This window comes from Dendrobates tinctorius, unplaced genomic scaffold, assembly GCF_039654945.1.
Source record: "Dendrobates tinctorius isolate UK_male_01 unplaced genomic scaffold, ASM3965494v1 ptg000035l, whole genome shotgun sequence".
NCBI classification, from domain to species: domain Eukaryota; kingdom Metazoa; phylum Chordata; class Amphibia; order Anura; family Dendrobatidae; genus Dendrobates; species Dendrobates tinctorius.
Genome location: NW_027361703.1, coordinates 16,075,116 through 16,094,087, shown reverse-complemented (window position 1 = coordinate 16,094,087; position 18,972 = coordinate 16,075,116). Strand labels below are relative to the sequence as shown.

At 44.6% G+C, this 18,972-nt stretch overlaps 1 protein-coding gene across 5 annotated transcripts in view; it reads left to right on the top strand.

Moving 5' to 3' along the window:
* The window catches only part of DOCK4 (dedicator of cytokinesis 4), a 505,372-nt gene that overhangs the window by 329,451 nt on the left and 156,949 nt on the right, over nucleotides 1-18,972 (top strand). For all 5 annotated transcript variants that reach the window (XM_073573298.1, XM_073573297.1, XM_073573296.1 and 2 more), the window contains 3 exons: nucleotides 7,263-7,363; nucleotides 11,381-11,439; nucleotides 16,002-16,150. In XM_073573298.1, the coding sequence (XP_073429399.1) occupies nucleotides 7,263-7,363; nucleotides 11,381-11,439; nucleotides 16,002-16,150 (309 nt within the window). The remainder of the gene's footprint in view (nucleotides 1-7,262; nucleotides 7,364-11,380; nucleotides 11,440-16,001; nucleotides 16,151-18,972) is intronic.

The following is an 18,972-nucleotide window of genomic DNA, read 5'->3' as shown; positions in this document are numbered from 1 at the left end:
CCAGCTTCTATTTCAGTAGTCGGTGACCACTAGACCAGATCTCTACAAACATCGTTGTACTTGCTGTCATACCTGGTGCCTCTTCTAATTAGTTGGCCTGGCACAATTTTATCATTGTGACGTAACACTTGCATGACATTGTGCTGTACTTGTTAATTAGTAAGAGCGCCATGGATGCTGGCAGGATGGAGGAGGTTTACAGAGCTCTGGGCCAGTGGCCATAGGCTACCAATGGTGCTGCTGGACCAGGATCCAGAAATCTAGTCATTTTGAGGTTTAAGAAAGCACTCCCATCCAAATTTTTATCCTTTTAATATATTGCAGTCCTCATATAGCACTGTGTACTTGCAATTGCTCACTTTGCCTTTCTACCCAGCTAATTTTCTTTTCCTTTAGGTCAATGACTAGAGATGGGCGGAAACTGGATGTTCAGGTCTGGTGGGTTTGGCCGAACAGTTACAAAAAATTTGGGTTCGGGTAGCAGAATAAGACCCGAATCCGGACACCATTCACTTGAATGAGGGGCGCAAACATCCATTGTTTGCCGCACTGTCAGAACATCGCAGCAAACGCCACTTCTGATCGACGGTAAAATCGGCACCGCCGGTCAGACAGCCGGACAGCGTACAGCTGTGATCGGAGGTATAAAGTTTACCTCCGGTCACTGTTATCAGCTGATGGGACTACTGCTCCCATGAGCCAACGCTTGCTGCCTCTAATAAGTGATAGTAAGAGCGGCTGTTGGGAGTTTTCATCAGCCTGCACTGTAAATAAATAAATTTAAAGCGGCATGGGTTCCCCTGTATTTTTGATAACCAGCCGGGCAAAACTCACAGCTGGGGGCTGCAACCCTCAGCTTCAGCAAGGCTGGTTATCAAGAACATAGGGGTCCCCACACAGTTTTTTTTAATTATTTAAATAAATAATGTAAAAAAATGGTGTGGGGTCCCCTACATTTTTAACAACCGGCATTGCTAAAGCAGCAGGGCCGGACTGGGACTAAAATTCAGCCCTGGCATTTGAAGTTACACAGGCCCACTAGTCACATGGTGACTATATAATATCTTTGTACACTTGTAGGTTACAAGAAGTGAGAGGAGATTAACACGACTATATAACAGCTGTGCCCAGGATTTCAGCTCAGTCCTATTTATTGCTTTTAGGTACAGTATTCCTCCCAAATCTCTATCCCCTTTTGTACGCATGGTGACAGAATTCCTGGCAGAATTGCTCTCTATTGGGCAACCAGACCCCCTGGTCATAGCCGCCCCTATCATACCTCCCAACTTTTGAAGAAGGGAAAGATGGACAAAAACTGCGGCGCGCATAGCGCGCCGCTGCAAATTTTGGCCACGCCCAGCCACACCCATTTTACAACTAGTCACACCCATGTCCACACCTAATCGCACCCATTTAGCACTGCTGATCACACTGACTGGTACTGAGGGCACAGTGGCTGGCATTATGGGCACACTGACTGGCACTAAGGAAGAGAGAAAACAGAGAGAGAGAGAAAAAAGAAAACAGAGAGAGCGATAAAGAAAGGGGAAAGAAAGAACAGTGAGAGACAAAGAAAGAACAGTGAGAGACAGAGAAAGAACAGAGAAGAGAAAGAAAGAGGGGAAAGAAAGAACAGAGAGAGACAGAGAAAGAACAGAGAGAGAAAGAAAGAAGTAAAGAAAAGAAAGAAAGAACAGAGAGAAAGAGAGGAAAGAAAAAGAAAGAAAGAGGGGAAGAAAGAACAGAGAGAGAAAAAAGAAAGATTAGAGAGAGAAAGAAAGAACAGAGAGAGAAAGAAAATGAGGGAAAGACAGAACAGAGAATGAAAGAACAGAGAAAGAAAGAAAAAGAGAGAAAGAAATAAAGAAAGATTCTACAAAGATACTATAGCAGTCCGGCTCCCATTGTAGTGCCCACCTGAGCCTCCCGGTGCAGGACCTATCATGATCCGCTCACATGGCCGGCATCCCCGATTCCAAGGCGATCCTGCTGTCTGCGCTGTCGGAGGAGGACACGGTGATGGATCTGAAGCATTCCTGGTTCCATCACAATCTCCTCAAGAAATTCTCATTTCCGGTCAGCTTCCAGCACATCACTTCAGGTGGAACGTCATGTGTGTGTTTTAAAATGCTCCTCGGGGCTCCGCCGTGTACTCCTGTGTCCGTGGGAAAAGCCCGCTTTGTATGCTTTGTACACACTTGGCTCCGCTCCGTACATCCCGTACACATATGGCTCCACTCCATACACACGGCTCCTCTCCGTCCACCTCGTACACGCGTGGCTCCTCTCCGTACACCTCGTACACGCGCGGCTCCGCTCCGTACACCTCGTACACGCGCGGCTCCTCTCCGTACACCTCGTACACGCGCGGCTCCTCTCCGTACACCTCGTACACGCGCGGCTCCTCTCCGTACACCTCGTACACGCGCGGCTCCTCTCCGTACACCTCGTACACGCGCGGCTCCTCTCCGTACACCTCGTACACGCGCGGCTCCTCTCCGTACACCTCGTACACGCGCGGCTCCTCTCCGTACACCTCGTACACGCGCGGCTCCTCTCCGTACACCTCGTACACGCGCGGCTCCTCTCCGTACACCTCGTACACGCGCGGCTCCTCTCCGTACACCTCGTACACGCGCGGCTCCTCTCCGTACACCTCGTACACGCGCGGCTCCTCTCCGTACACCTCGTACACGCGCGGCTCCTCTCCGTACACCTCGTACACGCGCGGCTCCTCTCCGTACACCTCGTACACGCGCGGCTCCTCTCCGTACACCTCGTACACGCGCGGCTCCTCTCCGTACACCTCGTACACGCGCGGCTCCTCTCCGTACACCTCGTACACACGGCTCTGCTACATCCATACTGTAAATCCTGACCCCACACATACATACCTCAACCAGCACCATGACAACAGCAAAGCAGAGTCTTGCAGAAGGTAGAGGCAAGGCTGAGCGCACAGGACCTGTGATGAGGTCACAGGAGGGGCGGAGTCAGGGGTGACATGATCGGGGGTCTGGACAAAGGCTCCTGCTGATCATGTGACCCCCTGACTCCTCCCCTCCTGTGACCTCATCACAGGTCCTGCGAACAGAGCGAGCAGGCAAGCGAGTGCGACGCTGTGAGTGGCTGCGGGGGGGGGAGGGGGTCTCATGCTAAGGCGAGAATGGGGTGCGTGGCTGCTTATCTCCCTGCAGTGCGGGAGGAACTTGAAGCTATCACCGCCGTGCCCACAGAGGGCCGGCGGCAGGAGCAACAGTGGCCGCAGCAGCTGGCAAGCGGCCAGATTATCGGGCGCTGCCGCCCGCGGACCACGTGACAGCGGCCCAGTGGGAAAATGCCCGGTTAGTTATATTGCCAATCCGGGCCTGTAAAGCAGACAGCTGGGGGCTAGTATTTTCAAGCTGGTAAGGGGCCATGGATATTGCCACCACCTCCCCCCCCAGCCTAAAAATAGCAGCCTGCAACCGTCCAGAGATGGCGCCTCTGTTGTCAGGTGACATCAAGCCCACGGATTAGTAATGGACAGGTGTCTATAAGACACCTCGCCATTACTAATCCTATATTATATGGTAAATAAACATACAACCAAAATAAAGTCCTTTATTTGAAATAAAACAAAACACTTTTCCATTTTTATTTAAAAATAACAGACACCCATTCTATTGAATCCCTCATCTCCTGTAATAACACGCCGTAATGCATGTCTTGGGGATAGACAGTTTTCAACCTGGACGGTGCCAAGATGCAACCGTCCAGGCTAAGAACCACTGGTGAATGAGCTACTCCGAGTGCAGCATAATTGACTAGCGGTGACATCATCAAGGTTACCTCCGGTCACTGAGGCTGTGTTCCCAGCCTGGCTGAACTGCGGTGACCATGGTTAAATCCCTGCTAGTACAGTGAGAAAAAGTCTCATGGTGCAGAGGCGAATTCACTGCAGTAAAATTCTCCCACGTGAACTCACCGCTGCACCGTGAGACATTTTCTTACTGGGCTAGCGGGGATCTCACCGAGGTCACTGCAGTTAATTGGCCCAGCTGGGAACGCAGCCTCACTGACTGCAAAAGGGAATGGCAAGGGGGGAGGAGTGGAGCAGCTGGTTCAGAAGTTGAAGATAGGAATGATTTCTGCAGGGACAAGAAACTTCCTGTTTATATATAGAGCAAAGAAAATAGAAGAATTAGTGGGCAGAAAGGCAAAATGTGCAATAGTAAATGCACACTGCTTTATAATATGATAACTGCAATATGTTAAGAGCATAAAAACCTTGATGAAAGTGCGTCTTTAATTTCCCCTTTTTTCTCCCTGGAGAGACCATTTATTCTCAGCATACAGAACTCATGCATGCTCAACCATTTCGATCATGCACGCAGATGGGGGAAATCTGTACAGATAATTGGCTGCATAACATTTGTGAGAAATGAGATATGCTTAACGGTTCTTGTAGAGCAGGGCTGAGCCCAGCTAGATTCTCAGTGTGGACCTGGAGCACCAGCCTAATTTTTTGAATTGTGTTTTTCACTTTGCTGACCTTATAGAAACAAACAAAGTACAATACTCTGTAATGGAAGAGCAGAAATATTCTCATCTTATCAAAGGCCTAATTATAGCATATCTAACCTTCGGAACCCCTTGGATAGTCAAGATAATATTAAGAGTGTTTTCCCCTAGCTGTTGTCGTGTACCAATCAGTACTTTGAAAGCAATGGTATAAAGCAGTGGTGGGCAATTAATTTTCACAAGCCACATGAGAAGCCGTGACTATACCGAAGGGGAGAACCAGAATGGTGAAATTAATTCTGTTCAATATTGTCATCAACATTATTATTTAATATTAACTTTATTTCTTATTATTGAGCAGATCAAAAACCGTATAATTTACTGAGATTTATAAAATTTATTAAAAGCAGTAAATCATACTGCTCATGTTATTCAGCTCTTGTGCTATGATTAACAGCTCCCCCAAAACAGTATAGTGTTCCCACGGCATGATGGTTCAGCAGGTCCCTATACAGTATACTGGACCCCACTGCCCCACGTAGACAACATGATGCCCCTACTGCCCTGCAAGACAGTATGATAGTCCCCACAGCCCTCCAAAATGTATAATACCCTGCAAAACCGTTTGATAGCCCCTACATCCCTCCAAAATGTATGACAACAGACACAGTATGATTCCCCCACCTCGACATTATCCTTGACTGCCCCCCAACACAGTATTATGAATCCCAAAGATACCCACTTGAGACCTAAAATTTCTGAGCGTAACAAGTCAGATTTGTTGGCTTGATATCCTTGGCAAACAACGTTTTTAAACACACACAAGCCCCAAACAAAATAGACTCGTGATGCCGACTAATTCTACTAATAGTTAATGCCCACTATGGAGTAAGAAATGTTGACAAGATAACCCCTTCCCAACATAACAATGTAGAGTTACTTCTTATGTTGGATCCCTAAATTCCGTCTTCATCTACTTGAGAAGTAGGCTCAGCTTGTGAGTCCGCATCTTCCCAAGTAGATGATGACTGAATTATTCAGCCGTCATCTACCTGGCACAGCCTCGTTCAGAGCTCTGCTTTGCCTGCAGCTACTACTAAGACAACCCCTTTCTCCTTCCTTATGTTTGGCACCTATAAAATTAAAACACCTATACTCACCTCCTGTGCCAGCGCCACTCCACGTGTGTCGGCAGTCACATTCCTGGGGCTTTCATGTGGTTGTTATGACACTTGAGCCCGGTGCCCAATCACTGCTGGCGTTACGGTCTCCTCCTTTGAACTGTGGCTGACCGCTCACTTCCTACTAATATGTCTGAAGGCAGGGATAGTGACTCTGGTACTGATTGTGCATCGGGCTCACATGTCATAATAACTGTATGTGAGCCACGGGATCGTGAGTGCTGACACTGCTGGAAGAGCGCCGGCAGAAAAATTGAGTATGTGTGTTTTTTATTTTATCAGGGCCAAACATGGGGAATATGAAGGGGTTGACCAAGTAGTGTACAACTACTTTAACACACACTGGCAAGGGAAGGGATGCATCATGCTGGTGATGTGACCACTGGGCCCCCAATAGGTTGATGTGACAGCCGGGGGTCTGCTGAAGACTCCCGTGCCTCTCATTACGGTACTTCTGTGAAAGCCAACCTGTAACTGACATAGGAGAACATAATTTTTCACTGCTGCAATGCTGTGCGTAGTACAAAAGATCAGACAATTGCAGGTTCAAGTCCCCTAAGGGGATTAACAAATTCGATAAAAATTGAAAAAAAAAATGTTTTTGGAAATAATAAATATAAAGTTCAAATCACCTCCTTTTTGCCCCATTAAAAATAAGGCAATTGAAAAAAAAATTAACACATTTGCTATGGCTGTTCTTGAAAAAAAAACAATATATCAAAATTTAAAATAAATTCATCCAATTCGTAAGTGGCTTAGTGAGAAAAAAGATTGAAACGCCAGAATTAGGATTTTTTGGTCGCTGCAACATTTCAATAAAAAACAGAGGCAATCAAAATATTGTATCTACCCCCAAATGGTATCAGTAAAAACGTCAGCTCAGGTTGCAAAACATCAGACCTCATACAGCTCCATATTCCAAAAATTGAAAACATTAAATGCCTCCGAATACTTCAGCACAAGAAAAGTATATATTTTTTAAAATTTCCGATTTTTTTTTTTTTTTTTTTTTTTTTTCTCCATTTGAATAACAAAGCAAACAAACTATACATGTTTGGTGTCTGTGTAATCGTACTGACCTGAAGAATCATATAGCCAGGTCAGTTTTACTGTATAGTGAACACGTGAAATAAAAATATTTTTTTTTATAAAAATGTGTAATTGCACTTTCTTTGCAATTTCAACCCACTTGGAACTTTTTACCCACTTTCCAGTCCCTGACATGGTGAAATGTATGGTGTCATCCAAAAATGCCATTTGTCCTGCAAAGAGCAAGCGCTCATATGGCTAAGTGGACAGAAACATTAAAAAAGTTATGGCTGTTAGAAGAAGAGAAGAAAAAAAGAAAAATGAAAAAAAAGGAAATTGGCTGCGGCATGAAGGGGTTATAAGTATCTTGCAATAGCTCTCATTTATGGAAAAACACCATCTATGTCCCTGCTGACGTTTTTAACCGTATCAGTACTGTAGATGCTGTAATGTATATTGATTTCAATAAATGAGATACTGTTGCAAAGTAAAAGTTAAGGTAATGTGCTGTAAAAGTTAAGTTAATGTGTTTGTACTTTATTCACACAGATATGGGATTCCTACTTCTACCTTGCAGTCATTTTTATAAACCAGTCTTGTTTACAGTTGGAGATATTTGCCCCTTCAAAAATGAAAAAAGTGTTGGAAAGGTAAGAGTTATCTCTGCTTTTAACATCTCTCAATTATCCAATTTACCATCTCCTGGGGTAGAATGGCAAACAAAATATGATATAAGAGAAATTCTCTTTACAGCGCTAATTGATCTTGTCTTTTGTTTCAAACCACACTACACTAGCAGATTCATACAAATACCCCAGCCAAGAAACAATAGAACAAAATATATATATATATATATATATATATATATATATATATACATGAGATGAGATGAGTACAGACTTATCACTGCTCTGGAGGAGATCTGCATGGAGGAATGGGCCAACATACCACCAACAGTGTGATTCAACCTTGTGAAGACTTACAAGAAACTTTTGACCTCTGTCATTGCCAACAGAGGATATATAACAAAATATTGAGATGAACGTTTGTTAATGACCAATTACTTACTTTCCACCATAATTTGCAAAATAAATCTTGCCAAAACAGGCAAGGTAATTTTCTAAATTGGGTTTCTTATTTTGACTCTCATAGTTGTGGTCTACATGTGATGTGAATTACAGGCCTCTTTCATCTTTTTAAGTGGGAGAACTTGCACAATTGGTGGCTGACTATATACTTTTTTTCCCCACTGTATGTCTATTATTTTCCTATTTTGTATACATTTTAAGCACTGTACCTTTGTGTATTAACGCCTGAGGCTATGTGCCCACGTTGCGTGTTAAAACGCACACAGAAAACCGGACTCCTTCCCAGACATCGCGCGATTTTGCCGCGATATTCAAGCACTTTCCAAGCAATTTGAAGCATCGCTTGGAAAGTGATTGACAGGTTGGTCACACTCGTCAAACATAGTGTTTGACAAGTGTGAGCAGGTTTTTACTATTGAGGCCACCTATGCGGCATCAATAGTAAAAGATAGGATGTTAAAATGCTAAAAAAAATAAAAAAAATCGGGGTATATTTACCTTCCGGCGTCCCGCGCTGTCATCCCAGGCCTCAGCGTTCCCAGTAATGCCTTGCGAGACCTGTGATGACGTAGTCTCACGTTGCTATAGCGATCTCGCGAGACCACGTCATTACAGGACCTTGCCGCAAGGCATTACTGGGAACGCTTAGGCCGGGAATGCAGCGCGGGACGCCGGAAGGTAAATATACCCCGATTTTTTATTTTTTATTCTTTTTTTTACAGGGGTATGGTACCCAGGGCCTGGAGGACAGTCTCCTCTCCTCCACACTGTGGGTACCAACCGCACATGAGACGCTTAACTTCCCGCATGGTGGGCATAGCCACATGCGGGAAGTAAGCGATTATCATGCATTCCTATGGGTGCGGAATCGCGGCAATTCTTTGTGATTCCACACAAAAGAATGATCATGCTGCGATTTTTTTCCGCGATGCTGATTCCGCCGCGGAAAAAAGCGCAGCATTAGCAAAGCATGTGCGGAATGCCATAGGAATGCATGGGGGGCGTTCTGTACACGATTTTTAAACGTTTTCGCGCCGAAAATCGCGGCAAAAACGCTTAAAAATCGCTACGTGGGCACACAGCCTGAAACTATATTTTTCTTGTTGCTCTGAAAAACCTAACTGTCTCTGTAAAGCTGGGTTCACATAGCGTTTATGCCCTGCGTTTAATGTATCCGTTACACAGCGGCATTAACGCTATGTAACGGATGCGTTAACGCTGCCATACACTGCTATAGACGAGCGCATCGCTAAGGCTAGTTTCACATTAGTGTTTTTTTGCGCAGCGCATCGTGCACATAAAAAACGCAAAGAAAAACACAAAACAAACGCGCTTTTTTTAGCGTCATGCGTACGCTGATGCGTCAAAAAAAGCAGTGTTGCTTGCGTTTTACATGCGTTTTTGCATGCGTTTGCGTTTTTTATGCGCATGCCTTTTTAGGTGTGACATTTTTTCCATTGTCTAGACCACATTCCAGACTTGTTTACCTCAAAAACGCATGCAGAAAAAAACGCAAGCGTGCACAAGACCATGCGCACGCATGCGTTCCCCTAGACTTCAATGTTTTGTTTTTGCGCATTCCGTGCGCAAGCGTGCGCATGTGTTTTTTTGATGAGACAGGGCGGACCAAAAAATGCAACATGTTGCGTCTGGCGCGAAAGACAAAAAAACGCATGCTCACGAAAACGCAAGTGTGCGCAAGACCATGCTCACGTCATGTTAAACATAGGTGCGCAGTGCACATGCACACGGGTGCGCACAATGCGCTGCGCACAAAAGCGCTAATGTGAAACCAGCCTAACGCATGTCATAATCGGCATGCGTTAGCGATGTGCCGTTATTCTGACGGACCCTTGGACGCGGGCTGTAGCGCCCGAGGATCCGTCACTGCTAGTTCAGATGAAGCATCTGCAATAGCTGGCTCCCATAACGGGAGAAGCGTTAGTGCAGTCCGTCAATGCTATGCGTTGAACGGACTGCATTACCGCTATGTGAACCTGGCCTAAATGCTAAGTGGTAGTTTGTGCATGGCCTGTGTGCAGTGAGTACTTAGTGTGCATGATATTGGGACTTGCCACACTTTCATGCTTTTGGTAAGTGGTGGCAGCATTTAGCGTCTTGGGTGTGTAAACTGGTTGGCGTACGTTCTGTGTTCACTTTGTAGCCTGAGTAAAGGGCAAGTGTGAGATTGGGCTGTAGAGTGACGTGGACCTCTTATAGTCACCCACCCTACATCACAGAGGCGGCTGAGTGAGAACCTGACCATAGCAAGCCATTGTTGTCCTTGTGCCTCCCAAACTCCTCATCTACTCTGGGGAAAAAAATAGAGCTCAAATCCATATTGATCAACACAAGGCAGATTTGCAGCGTTTCCGCAGCAGATTTTACCGCGCAGAAACGTTGCATATCCGCATTGTGATGTACAGTACCTTTAAAATGAATGAAAAAAAAAAACCGCTGTGCAGACGCTGCGGATTTTTCCGCGCGGTTTTCCTGCGGTACAAAATCCGCAGCATGTTACTTCTTTTGTGCGGTTTTCTATCTCCCCTGTTACCAAATCCGCAGGGGGAAGACCGCAATGGAAAACCGCACAAAAACCGCATGAAAACCGCGTGAAAAATGGAAGAAATCCGCAGGAAAAATGCAGGTCATTTGACCTGCGGTTTTCTTCCATTCTGCACGGAAAAATCCGCAGGGCTCAAAACTCCGTCTGCACTCAGCCTGACAGTGAGGGGTCAGGTTGCAGAACATATTGAAATCTATGGAGAGGGGTGAGTAAGGGTCCCGTTTCACATAGCGATGCACCAGCGATCCCGACAACAATACGACCTGGTAAGGCTTGCTGGTGCGTTGTCACACAACAGCTATTCTGAAACGCTCGTCGGCGTCAAACACAGCGATGCATGCTGGCCAGCGGGATGCCGACGGCGAAAAAATGGCCCAGGAATTCGAGCACGATCAGTGATATCCAGCGGGGGGGCCGGTCGCCGCTATGTGTCACATGTAGCGAGATCGTTGTTGCGTCACAAATTCGGTGACGCATCAGCGATCTCGCTATGTGAGACGGGGCCTTAAGTAGCAGTTTAGTGAGGAATGAATCAGACACGGGCAGATCCAGGTACACAGCTCTGCATGTACTGTGTTTGGGAGATCTCAAAATATCCACCTACTAGCTGAGAGAGAAAGGAGATTGAGGATGGAGGCTATAGAGTCACACATTTGGGAAAATGCAGGATGCAAGTGATATAATGGCCAGTATCAGTGTTATTCCTCATGTATATACGTATGACAAACTATTCTGAAAAATTAAATGATAGAGGTACGCATAAAGAGACTTTTAACATTGAGCATATTTCTGTCAGAAAAAAATCCTAGATAACTATTACAATCGAAACTTGTTAAAGTGTAAATTTCCTAATTCTATATTTTTAACTATTACAAATAAGGCTTTTCTATCTGACTGAACAAAACTCGGCACATTTATATTACGTGACTACTCCACAGGGTATACTGCTCTACAAACAGTGCTTCTCTTCATTAATGCTTTTATGGAATATTTGATGTTTTTCATCTCTTTAGATATGGAGACATGCGTGTGACAATGGGCTGTGAAATCTTCAGCATGTGGCAGAATTTAGGTAGGATTATCCTTCATTTTTATTATTTGGTATTTTATAATGAAACTTCAATAGCTGGCTGTCAGGAGGTTTTTGATCATTAAGTGGGCATACTTTAGTTGCCTGTATGAAAAAATTATACACAGTGACTTGCTGGAGCAATAATATGGTGCCTTGATGCATGCATCCGTTGCCTGTATGAAAAACCCCCACATATATTACTCTGATTTATCACAGCACTCTTGACAGCTGTAAGTGACTATTACATGGTTTCTTAAAGGATTATCTGCTGCCTACATCTGTTTCTGACTCATTATCGGTGATATTTTATCATTCTGAAATGCAGAAACCTGCAACGGCAAGCTGATAAAATGAGTTAAAGTAGCATATAATCATGACCTAACTGTTTGATAGGAAGCACTCTCCATATTACAGATAAGAATTAACTTTGTGGAATATCAAAAGCTTGGACAGATCATAGAGCCAATCTTCAATCGTGGAGGAAAGCACTTGACCCTCCTTCGTTTTAGCTTCTGAAATGTGAAAAGTTTCCTGAAAATGTAGTTACCCTTTAATTTCTAACATTAGCCCAGAATGTCTAGAGCTATGTATGTGCAGATCAACATTTGAAAGAAGCTGTAGGACCTTTTTCTCATCTTCTGTTGTGTTGCTACATGGATTCATGAATGCATATGTTTAGTTTTATTGTGCTCTTCCTTAAGGCCCCGTCACACATAGCGATCTCGCTAGCGAGATCGCTGCTGAGTCACAAGTTTTGTGACACAACAGCGATCTCACCAGCGAGATCGCTGTGTGTGACAGCGATCAGTGACCGGCCCCCCTGCCGGTATCGCTGATCGCTGTAGTAAAGGCCAGGACTTTTCTTTGGTCGCTGGTCTCCCGCTGGCCAGCACGCATCGCTGCGTGTGACAGGTGGGAGACCAGCGATCAGCTGGTAACTAACGTACATATCGGGTATCCAAGGGACGTGCGTCCCTTAGAAACCCGATGTGTACGTTAGTTACCAGCGCGCAGATGCAGGGAGCTGGTAACTAACGTACACATCGGGTATCTAAGGGACGCACGTCCCTTGGATACCCGATGTGTACGTTAGTTACCAGCTCCCTGCATCAGTGCGCTGGTAACTAACGAACACAGCGACGCTGCGTGCTCGGCGTCGCTGTGCTGATCGCTGGTGAAGCTGTCTGTTTGACAGCTCACCAGCGATCACATAGCGACTTACCAGCGATCCTGACACGTTGATATCGTTGTCGGGATCGCTGGTGAGTCGTTATGTGTGACGGGGCCTTAACTCAACCAAACCCATGTTGGAGTCAGCATGAAATGTATTTGTTCACGCAGAAGATAAGATACCTCTGTCAGTGACCTATTCCTTTCGTCTCCACATGTATACTTTTATCTTGGCCTGGAAAAAACATTGTAAGGCCAATTTTACAAATCCACGATTCACAGTCCAAGTATAGACTACAATACACATACTAGCTGTGGTCCTCCTGATAAAAACTCTACAGCCTCATGTATGCCACCTATATAAAGGACTAGCCAGTTCTCCTGATTTGTCTGGTTTAATTAATACTTATATTCCCCATGTAATATCACAACTGGATCATCTTTAATTAAATCTCTATAACACACAGTTCCTCTATTATTCCTAAGGCGTTATGTATAAGTTCACAAGTGGTTATTCCACACTCAGCACTGACTCGACAGCATAGAAACACACCCCTTATATTCTACACTCCCCAGCCAATACGAAATACGAGGGGTGCGTTTCTACACTGTCCAATCAGTACGAGGGGTGCGTTTCTACACTGTCCAGTCAGTACGAGGGCTGTTTTTCCACGCTGTCCAGTCAGTACGAGGGGTGCGTTTCTACACTGTCCAATCAGAACAAGGGATGCGTTTCTACACTGTCCAGTAAGTATGAGGGGTGTGTCTCTACACTGTGCAGTCAGTACGAGGGGTGTGTTTCTACATTGTACAGTCAGTACGAGGGTTGTGTTTCTACACTGTGCAGTCAGTACGAGGGGTATGTTTCTACACTGTGCAGTCAGTACGAGGGGTGCGTTTCTACACTGCAGTCAGTACGAGGGGTGTGTTTCTACACTGTTGTTCAGTCAGTACAGGGTGTGTGTTTCTACACTGCAGTCAGTACACGAGGGGAGTGTTTCTACACTGTGCAGTCATTACACAAGGGGTGTTTTTCTACACTGTTCAGTCAGTACGAGGGGTGTGTTTCTACACTCTGCAGTCAGTACGAGAGGTTTGTTTCAGAAACTGCAGTCAGCACGAGAGGTTTGTTTCTATACTGTGCAGTCAGTACGAGGGGTGTGTTTCTACACTCTGCAGTCAGTACGAGAGGTTTGTTTCAGAAACTGCAGTCAGCACGAGAGGTTTGTTTCTATACTGTGCAGTCAGTACGAGGGGTATGTTTCTACACTGTCCAGTCATTACAAGGGGTGTGTTTCTACACTGTGCAGTCAGTACACGAGGGGTGTTTTTCAGTACGAGAGGTTTGTTTCAAAAACTGTGCAGTCAGCACGAGAGGTTTGTTTCTACACTGTGCAGTCAGTTTGAGGGGTGCGTTTCTACACTGCAGTCAGTACGAGGGCTGTTTTTCTACACTGTCCAGTCAGTACGAGGGATGCGTTTCTACACTGTCCAATCAGAACAAGGGATGCGTTTCTACACTGTCCAGTAAGTATTAGGGGTGTGTCTCTACACTGTGCAGTCAGTACGAGGGGTGCGTTTCTACACTGTGCAGTCAGTACGAGGGGTATGTTTCTACACTGTGCAGTCAGTACCAGGGGTGCGTTTCTACACTGCAGTCAGTACGAGGAGTGTGTTTCTACAGTGTGCAGTCAGTACAAGAGGTGTGTTTCTACATTGTCCAGTCAGTTCAAGGGGTGTGTTTCTTCACTGTCCAGTCAGTATGAAAGGTATGTTTCTACATTGTCCAGTCAGTACGAGGGGTGGGTTTCCACACTGTGCACTCAGTATGAGCAGTTTGTTTCTACACTGTCCAGTCATTAAGAGGGGAGGGGGGTGTTTCTACGCTGTCCAGTCAGTATGAGGGGTGTGTTTCTACATTGTCCAGACAGTACGAGGGGTGGGTTTCCACACTGTGCACTCAGTATGAGCAGTTTGTTTCTACACTGTCCAGTCATTAAGAGGGGGGGGGGTGTGTTTCTACGCTGTCCAGTCAGTATGAGGGGTGTGTTTCTACATTGTCCAGACAGTATGAGGGGTGGGTTTCCACACTGTGCACTCAGTATGAGCAGTTTGTTTCTACACTGTCCAGTCATTAAGAGGGGGGGGGGGGGGGTGTTTCTACGCTGTCCAGTCAGTATGAGGGGTGTGTTTCAACATTGTCCAGTCAGTATGAGGGGTGGGTTTCCACACTGTCCAGTCAGTATGAGGGGTGGTTTGTACCCTGTTCAGTCAGTACGAGGGGTGGGTTTCCACACTGTGCAGTCAGTACGAGGAGTGTGTTTGTACACTGTCCTTTCAGTAATTAATGTGTAGGGACATACCTCTTTAACAAGGGAAATGGTATAATACAGTAACTTAACACATTTTCAAGAGGATTAAGGCTACTTCCCGACTTGCGTTAGGAGGCGCAGGGCCGCCGCTAAGCTCTGCCCCCGGCCGCGCCTCCTCCGGTCAGCTCCTCCTCTGGGCGCATGACGCTGCATGCGACCGGCGTACCCTGGTACGCTGGCCGTGCGCTGGTATGTTTTTGCCGGCGCATGCACCCTTTTTGAGCTGCGCCGACGTGCGCCAAATGCACCGTGTTGTATTTTTGTGCGCTCGGCGCAGCGCAAAAAGGGCACATGCGCTGGCAAAAACATACCAGCGCACGGCCAGCGTACCCAACGCTAATTATAGGGTACGCCGGTCGCCTGCAGCGTCATGCGTCCAGAGGAGGAGCTGACTGAAGGAGGCGTGGCCGAGGGCGGAGCTTAGCGACGGCCCTGCGCTGTGCCTCCTAACACAAGTCTGAACGTAGCCTAATAGAGGAATAGCATCAGATTAAGTCGTAAGAGAACATGAGCCAGTATTACTTAATGAGGAATACGAGAAAAACAAATCTCGAGTCAATGGACCGTTTCTCTTTAAGGTGGTTTATCTGTAGATATTTTCAGAGAATTTATTTCCATTTTCAAAATGATTAGATTCAACTTTTGCTGTTAAAATTTTTTTATTTGATGATAAGACCATATCTAAGTTGCAGTTTAAATTAATTCACAATCATTTTACATTGACTTAAGTACTTTTTTTTTGAATTGCAAAAAAACATTGATACCTGACAAATGAGCCTAGCTCAGCGGTGACTATAACACTGTACAATATGGTGTGGGATCAGGGACGGACCAGACAGAAGAGAGACCCTGTGCAAGAACAATATATGGGCCATTTGCAGTCCAATAGCTCATCATAATGCACAGTTCCACCAGCTTTGGAAGTGTAAGTGGGTCCCCATATCTCTTAGGTCGCTGTGCAACTGCCCTGCTTGCCCCAATGAAATGCCCACTTTCTGTAACTGAAACTTATTTTTGCAGGTGAACACAAACTTCATTTTATCCCAGCCTTAATTGGTCCATTCCTAGAAGTAACCTTGATACCTCAGCCTGACTTGAGGAATGTAATGATCCCTATTTTTCATGACATGATGGACTGGGAGCAAAGAAGAAGTGGCAACTTTAAACAGGTACCTAATATATTTTTTAAATAAGAAGTATATACACCTGGTGTAACTTTAGAGACAATATTGTACCACACAAGTCTCCAGACTAGTTAATGAACAATAGAGGTTAAGATGGTGAAGCCTGGAATATGCTCACTTTAGTCAGAGCTCAAAGCAGATCTGTCGCCCAATTTCACAATGCATGCTGCACACATTTTATATGTGATGATGGTGTACTTTGAAAATCTATGTCAGAATGGTTCTATAATCTTTTTAAGTTTAAAATCAAGTTTCCCCCCATGTTGCCTGATTGACAAGCTCCTCAGAGTCCCTCCTCCCTGCTACTGTTGAAATCTCAAATTCCCCAGTGTAATCTACAGGTGTAAATCATATTGGGTGGGTAGAGATTGTATACACATTGACTTATGAGGTCTCTCACTCTTTAGGCATATTTATAAAATGCTTATTTTAACGACAGTATTATTCAGCCGTACTGACATGGATTTTTCTAAGTAAGTACATCAGTCTCATGAGACCTAAAGGACCTATTTAATATTGTCTGCAGTTTCTCTTTTTAATAGAAAAGCTACTGTGTCTTAAATGTTCCAAGTGGTCCCAGACCTGTGTTCATAGAAGGCCACTAAAACTTCCTATTACAAAGACATGCAAGGCCACCCCAATATCTTGGGAAATAGCCACAAACACTACTGATTCTCAGAATGGTGGCACTAACCTTAGCACCAAACTCACTTTTTGGTTTCCAGTAATCAGGGAATCTTGGATGTGTTCTGCAGACTCCTCTTGCCCAGGAGACTGTAATTACTGTAAGGTCTGCATCATTTTTCATACAGTTTCCTGAAGACACTTCTGGCTCCCTGATCATTAGGACTTTGCCTGTATTTATTGCTTTTGCCTGAAGTATCCCTTTAACTATTACCCTTCAGCAGTTCCGTATGTTTATAGATTTTCATTTAGCGGTATGTTGTTTGTTCGGTTGTAATGGTGTTTTAGTGATCACAGACTTGTATACATGATCAGTGTCAGTTTCAAGCACTTTATTGAACAGGAGACATAATCTTGGATCAAAGTGGCCTGTATTTATTTAGGCCAAACAATTTTGACACTCCAGTACGTTTCCTATTTTCCAGCTCAGAGGTTTGCTAAGTGTTCCAAGTACTTTTGCAGCTCCCACTCGATTTTTCTCCTGCTGTCTGAAACCATTTCTTTACACCCACCATCATGCTGCTCCATAGGAACATCGATTTGAAACATTGTTTAAGGCACACAAAATAAATGACTTTGATTTCTATGCCGGAGCAATGCTGTTAACCCTTGGACTGATATCCTCCAGTCCATGGTTATTAGTAGCAGTCACTTAGTGGCAAAGTGAATGTGCCTATTGGAAATGAGTGGTATTTACTAATTTAGGGTAAGTCGTCTTGATTACTAAATCCTTATCATTCTATGGAGCTACACATTAAATCTAACTCTCTTATTTGATATGCGGAGTAAATCATTTCTTCTAATCAATTACTCCATGGTTTGTACTTTCCAGGAATAAGTAGAATCGTATGAATGTAAACTGTGTACTTCTAAGTACATAAGCGTTTTCTAAGGCTGTGTTCATATCTGTGTTGCCAAAGACCCAGTTACTGATGAAGTGGTATATCAGGTGCCATTGGTGGTCTTAATAGACTTAACTGTAGACTTTTTGTGCATAACTTGGTAGAGTCTCCCACAAAATAAAATATTTCTGCATCAGATGAATCAGCACTACACCTCCGACAGTAATTGATCAGGCGGCAACTCAATGTGGCTATTAAACGGAGTGATGGTACTCAGTGTATCCAAACCGTCCATTTAAGTCCAACAGCAGCTTGTAATAGATATAGAAAAATGCATGGCACACACAATTCTTCATCAGATTCTTTTCTTTATGTTCAGTAGAAAAGCTGGGGTGAGGTCCCTTCACATTGTATGGTAGGCTTCATCCAGGCTGATTATAACATTCCAGCTGATTTATGAACACAGAAAAATGATGATGAACTTCGCGGTAATAAATCAGCTGAGCGTATCTAAGAAGGAGGATTAGAATTATAAATTCTCCCGTCAGAAAGAACTCGCTAAGATTCTCAGCTCACTCATTCTGTAGCGAGCAGGAGACATTGAAACTCACAGGTTACAAGAAGGCAAACGGTGGCAAATTTTCAGTGAAACCCAATAGCAAAAATTATTTTTATTCAAAGCTATCGAAGAAGGTTTTGACCCAAATTGTAAACATGGTCATATACTGGAAAATTAAGTTTCTTATTGTTTTCTTGTGGTGGTTATTTAAGCAAAAGTAACAACCAATTGCTCTGCCTTATTGATTGCCATTTTTGAATTTTTATGTCAGAAATTGAATTCAAAACTGTGTGACTGTTATTGGTAGACCAGCTGGACAAATGAGAGCTGGTCATCGGTTTGCGAAGGTGTTGCCAACATGACAACCTGTATGTCTGCACTTATAGTGTTACAGATTCACTAATGGAAAAACAGGAAAACGTTTGTCTGATTATCGTCTGAACCAGCCCATATTGAGGGGTACATGTGACAGTCTAATGTGCATGAGGGATCCGACAGAGGATTGGCGAAGGGAATAAAAGATCCGGCATGACTGATTTCAAGCTACGAATTCTTAGCGATAAGAAGCCATAGATGCCTGCCAGCCACTCTATCATAGAGAACACAGGCCTGCTCAGCAGAGGAAGCACTTCTGCGTATGGGAGATTCTGGCAAGACTGCTGCAGGCCAGACCATCTTTTGACAGACCGCAGTCGGGTTTATGGGCTGATTCATCAAACAGT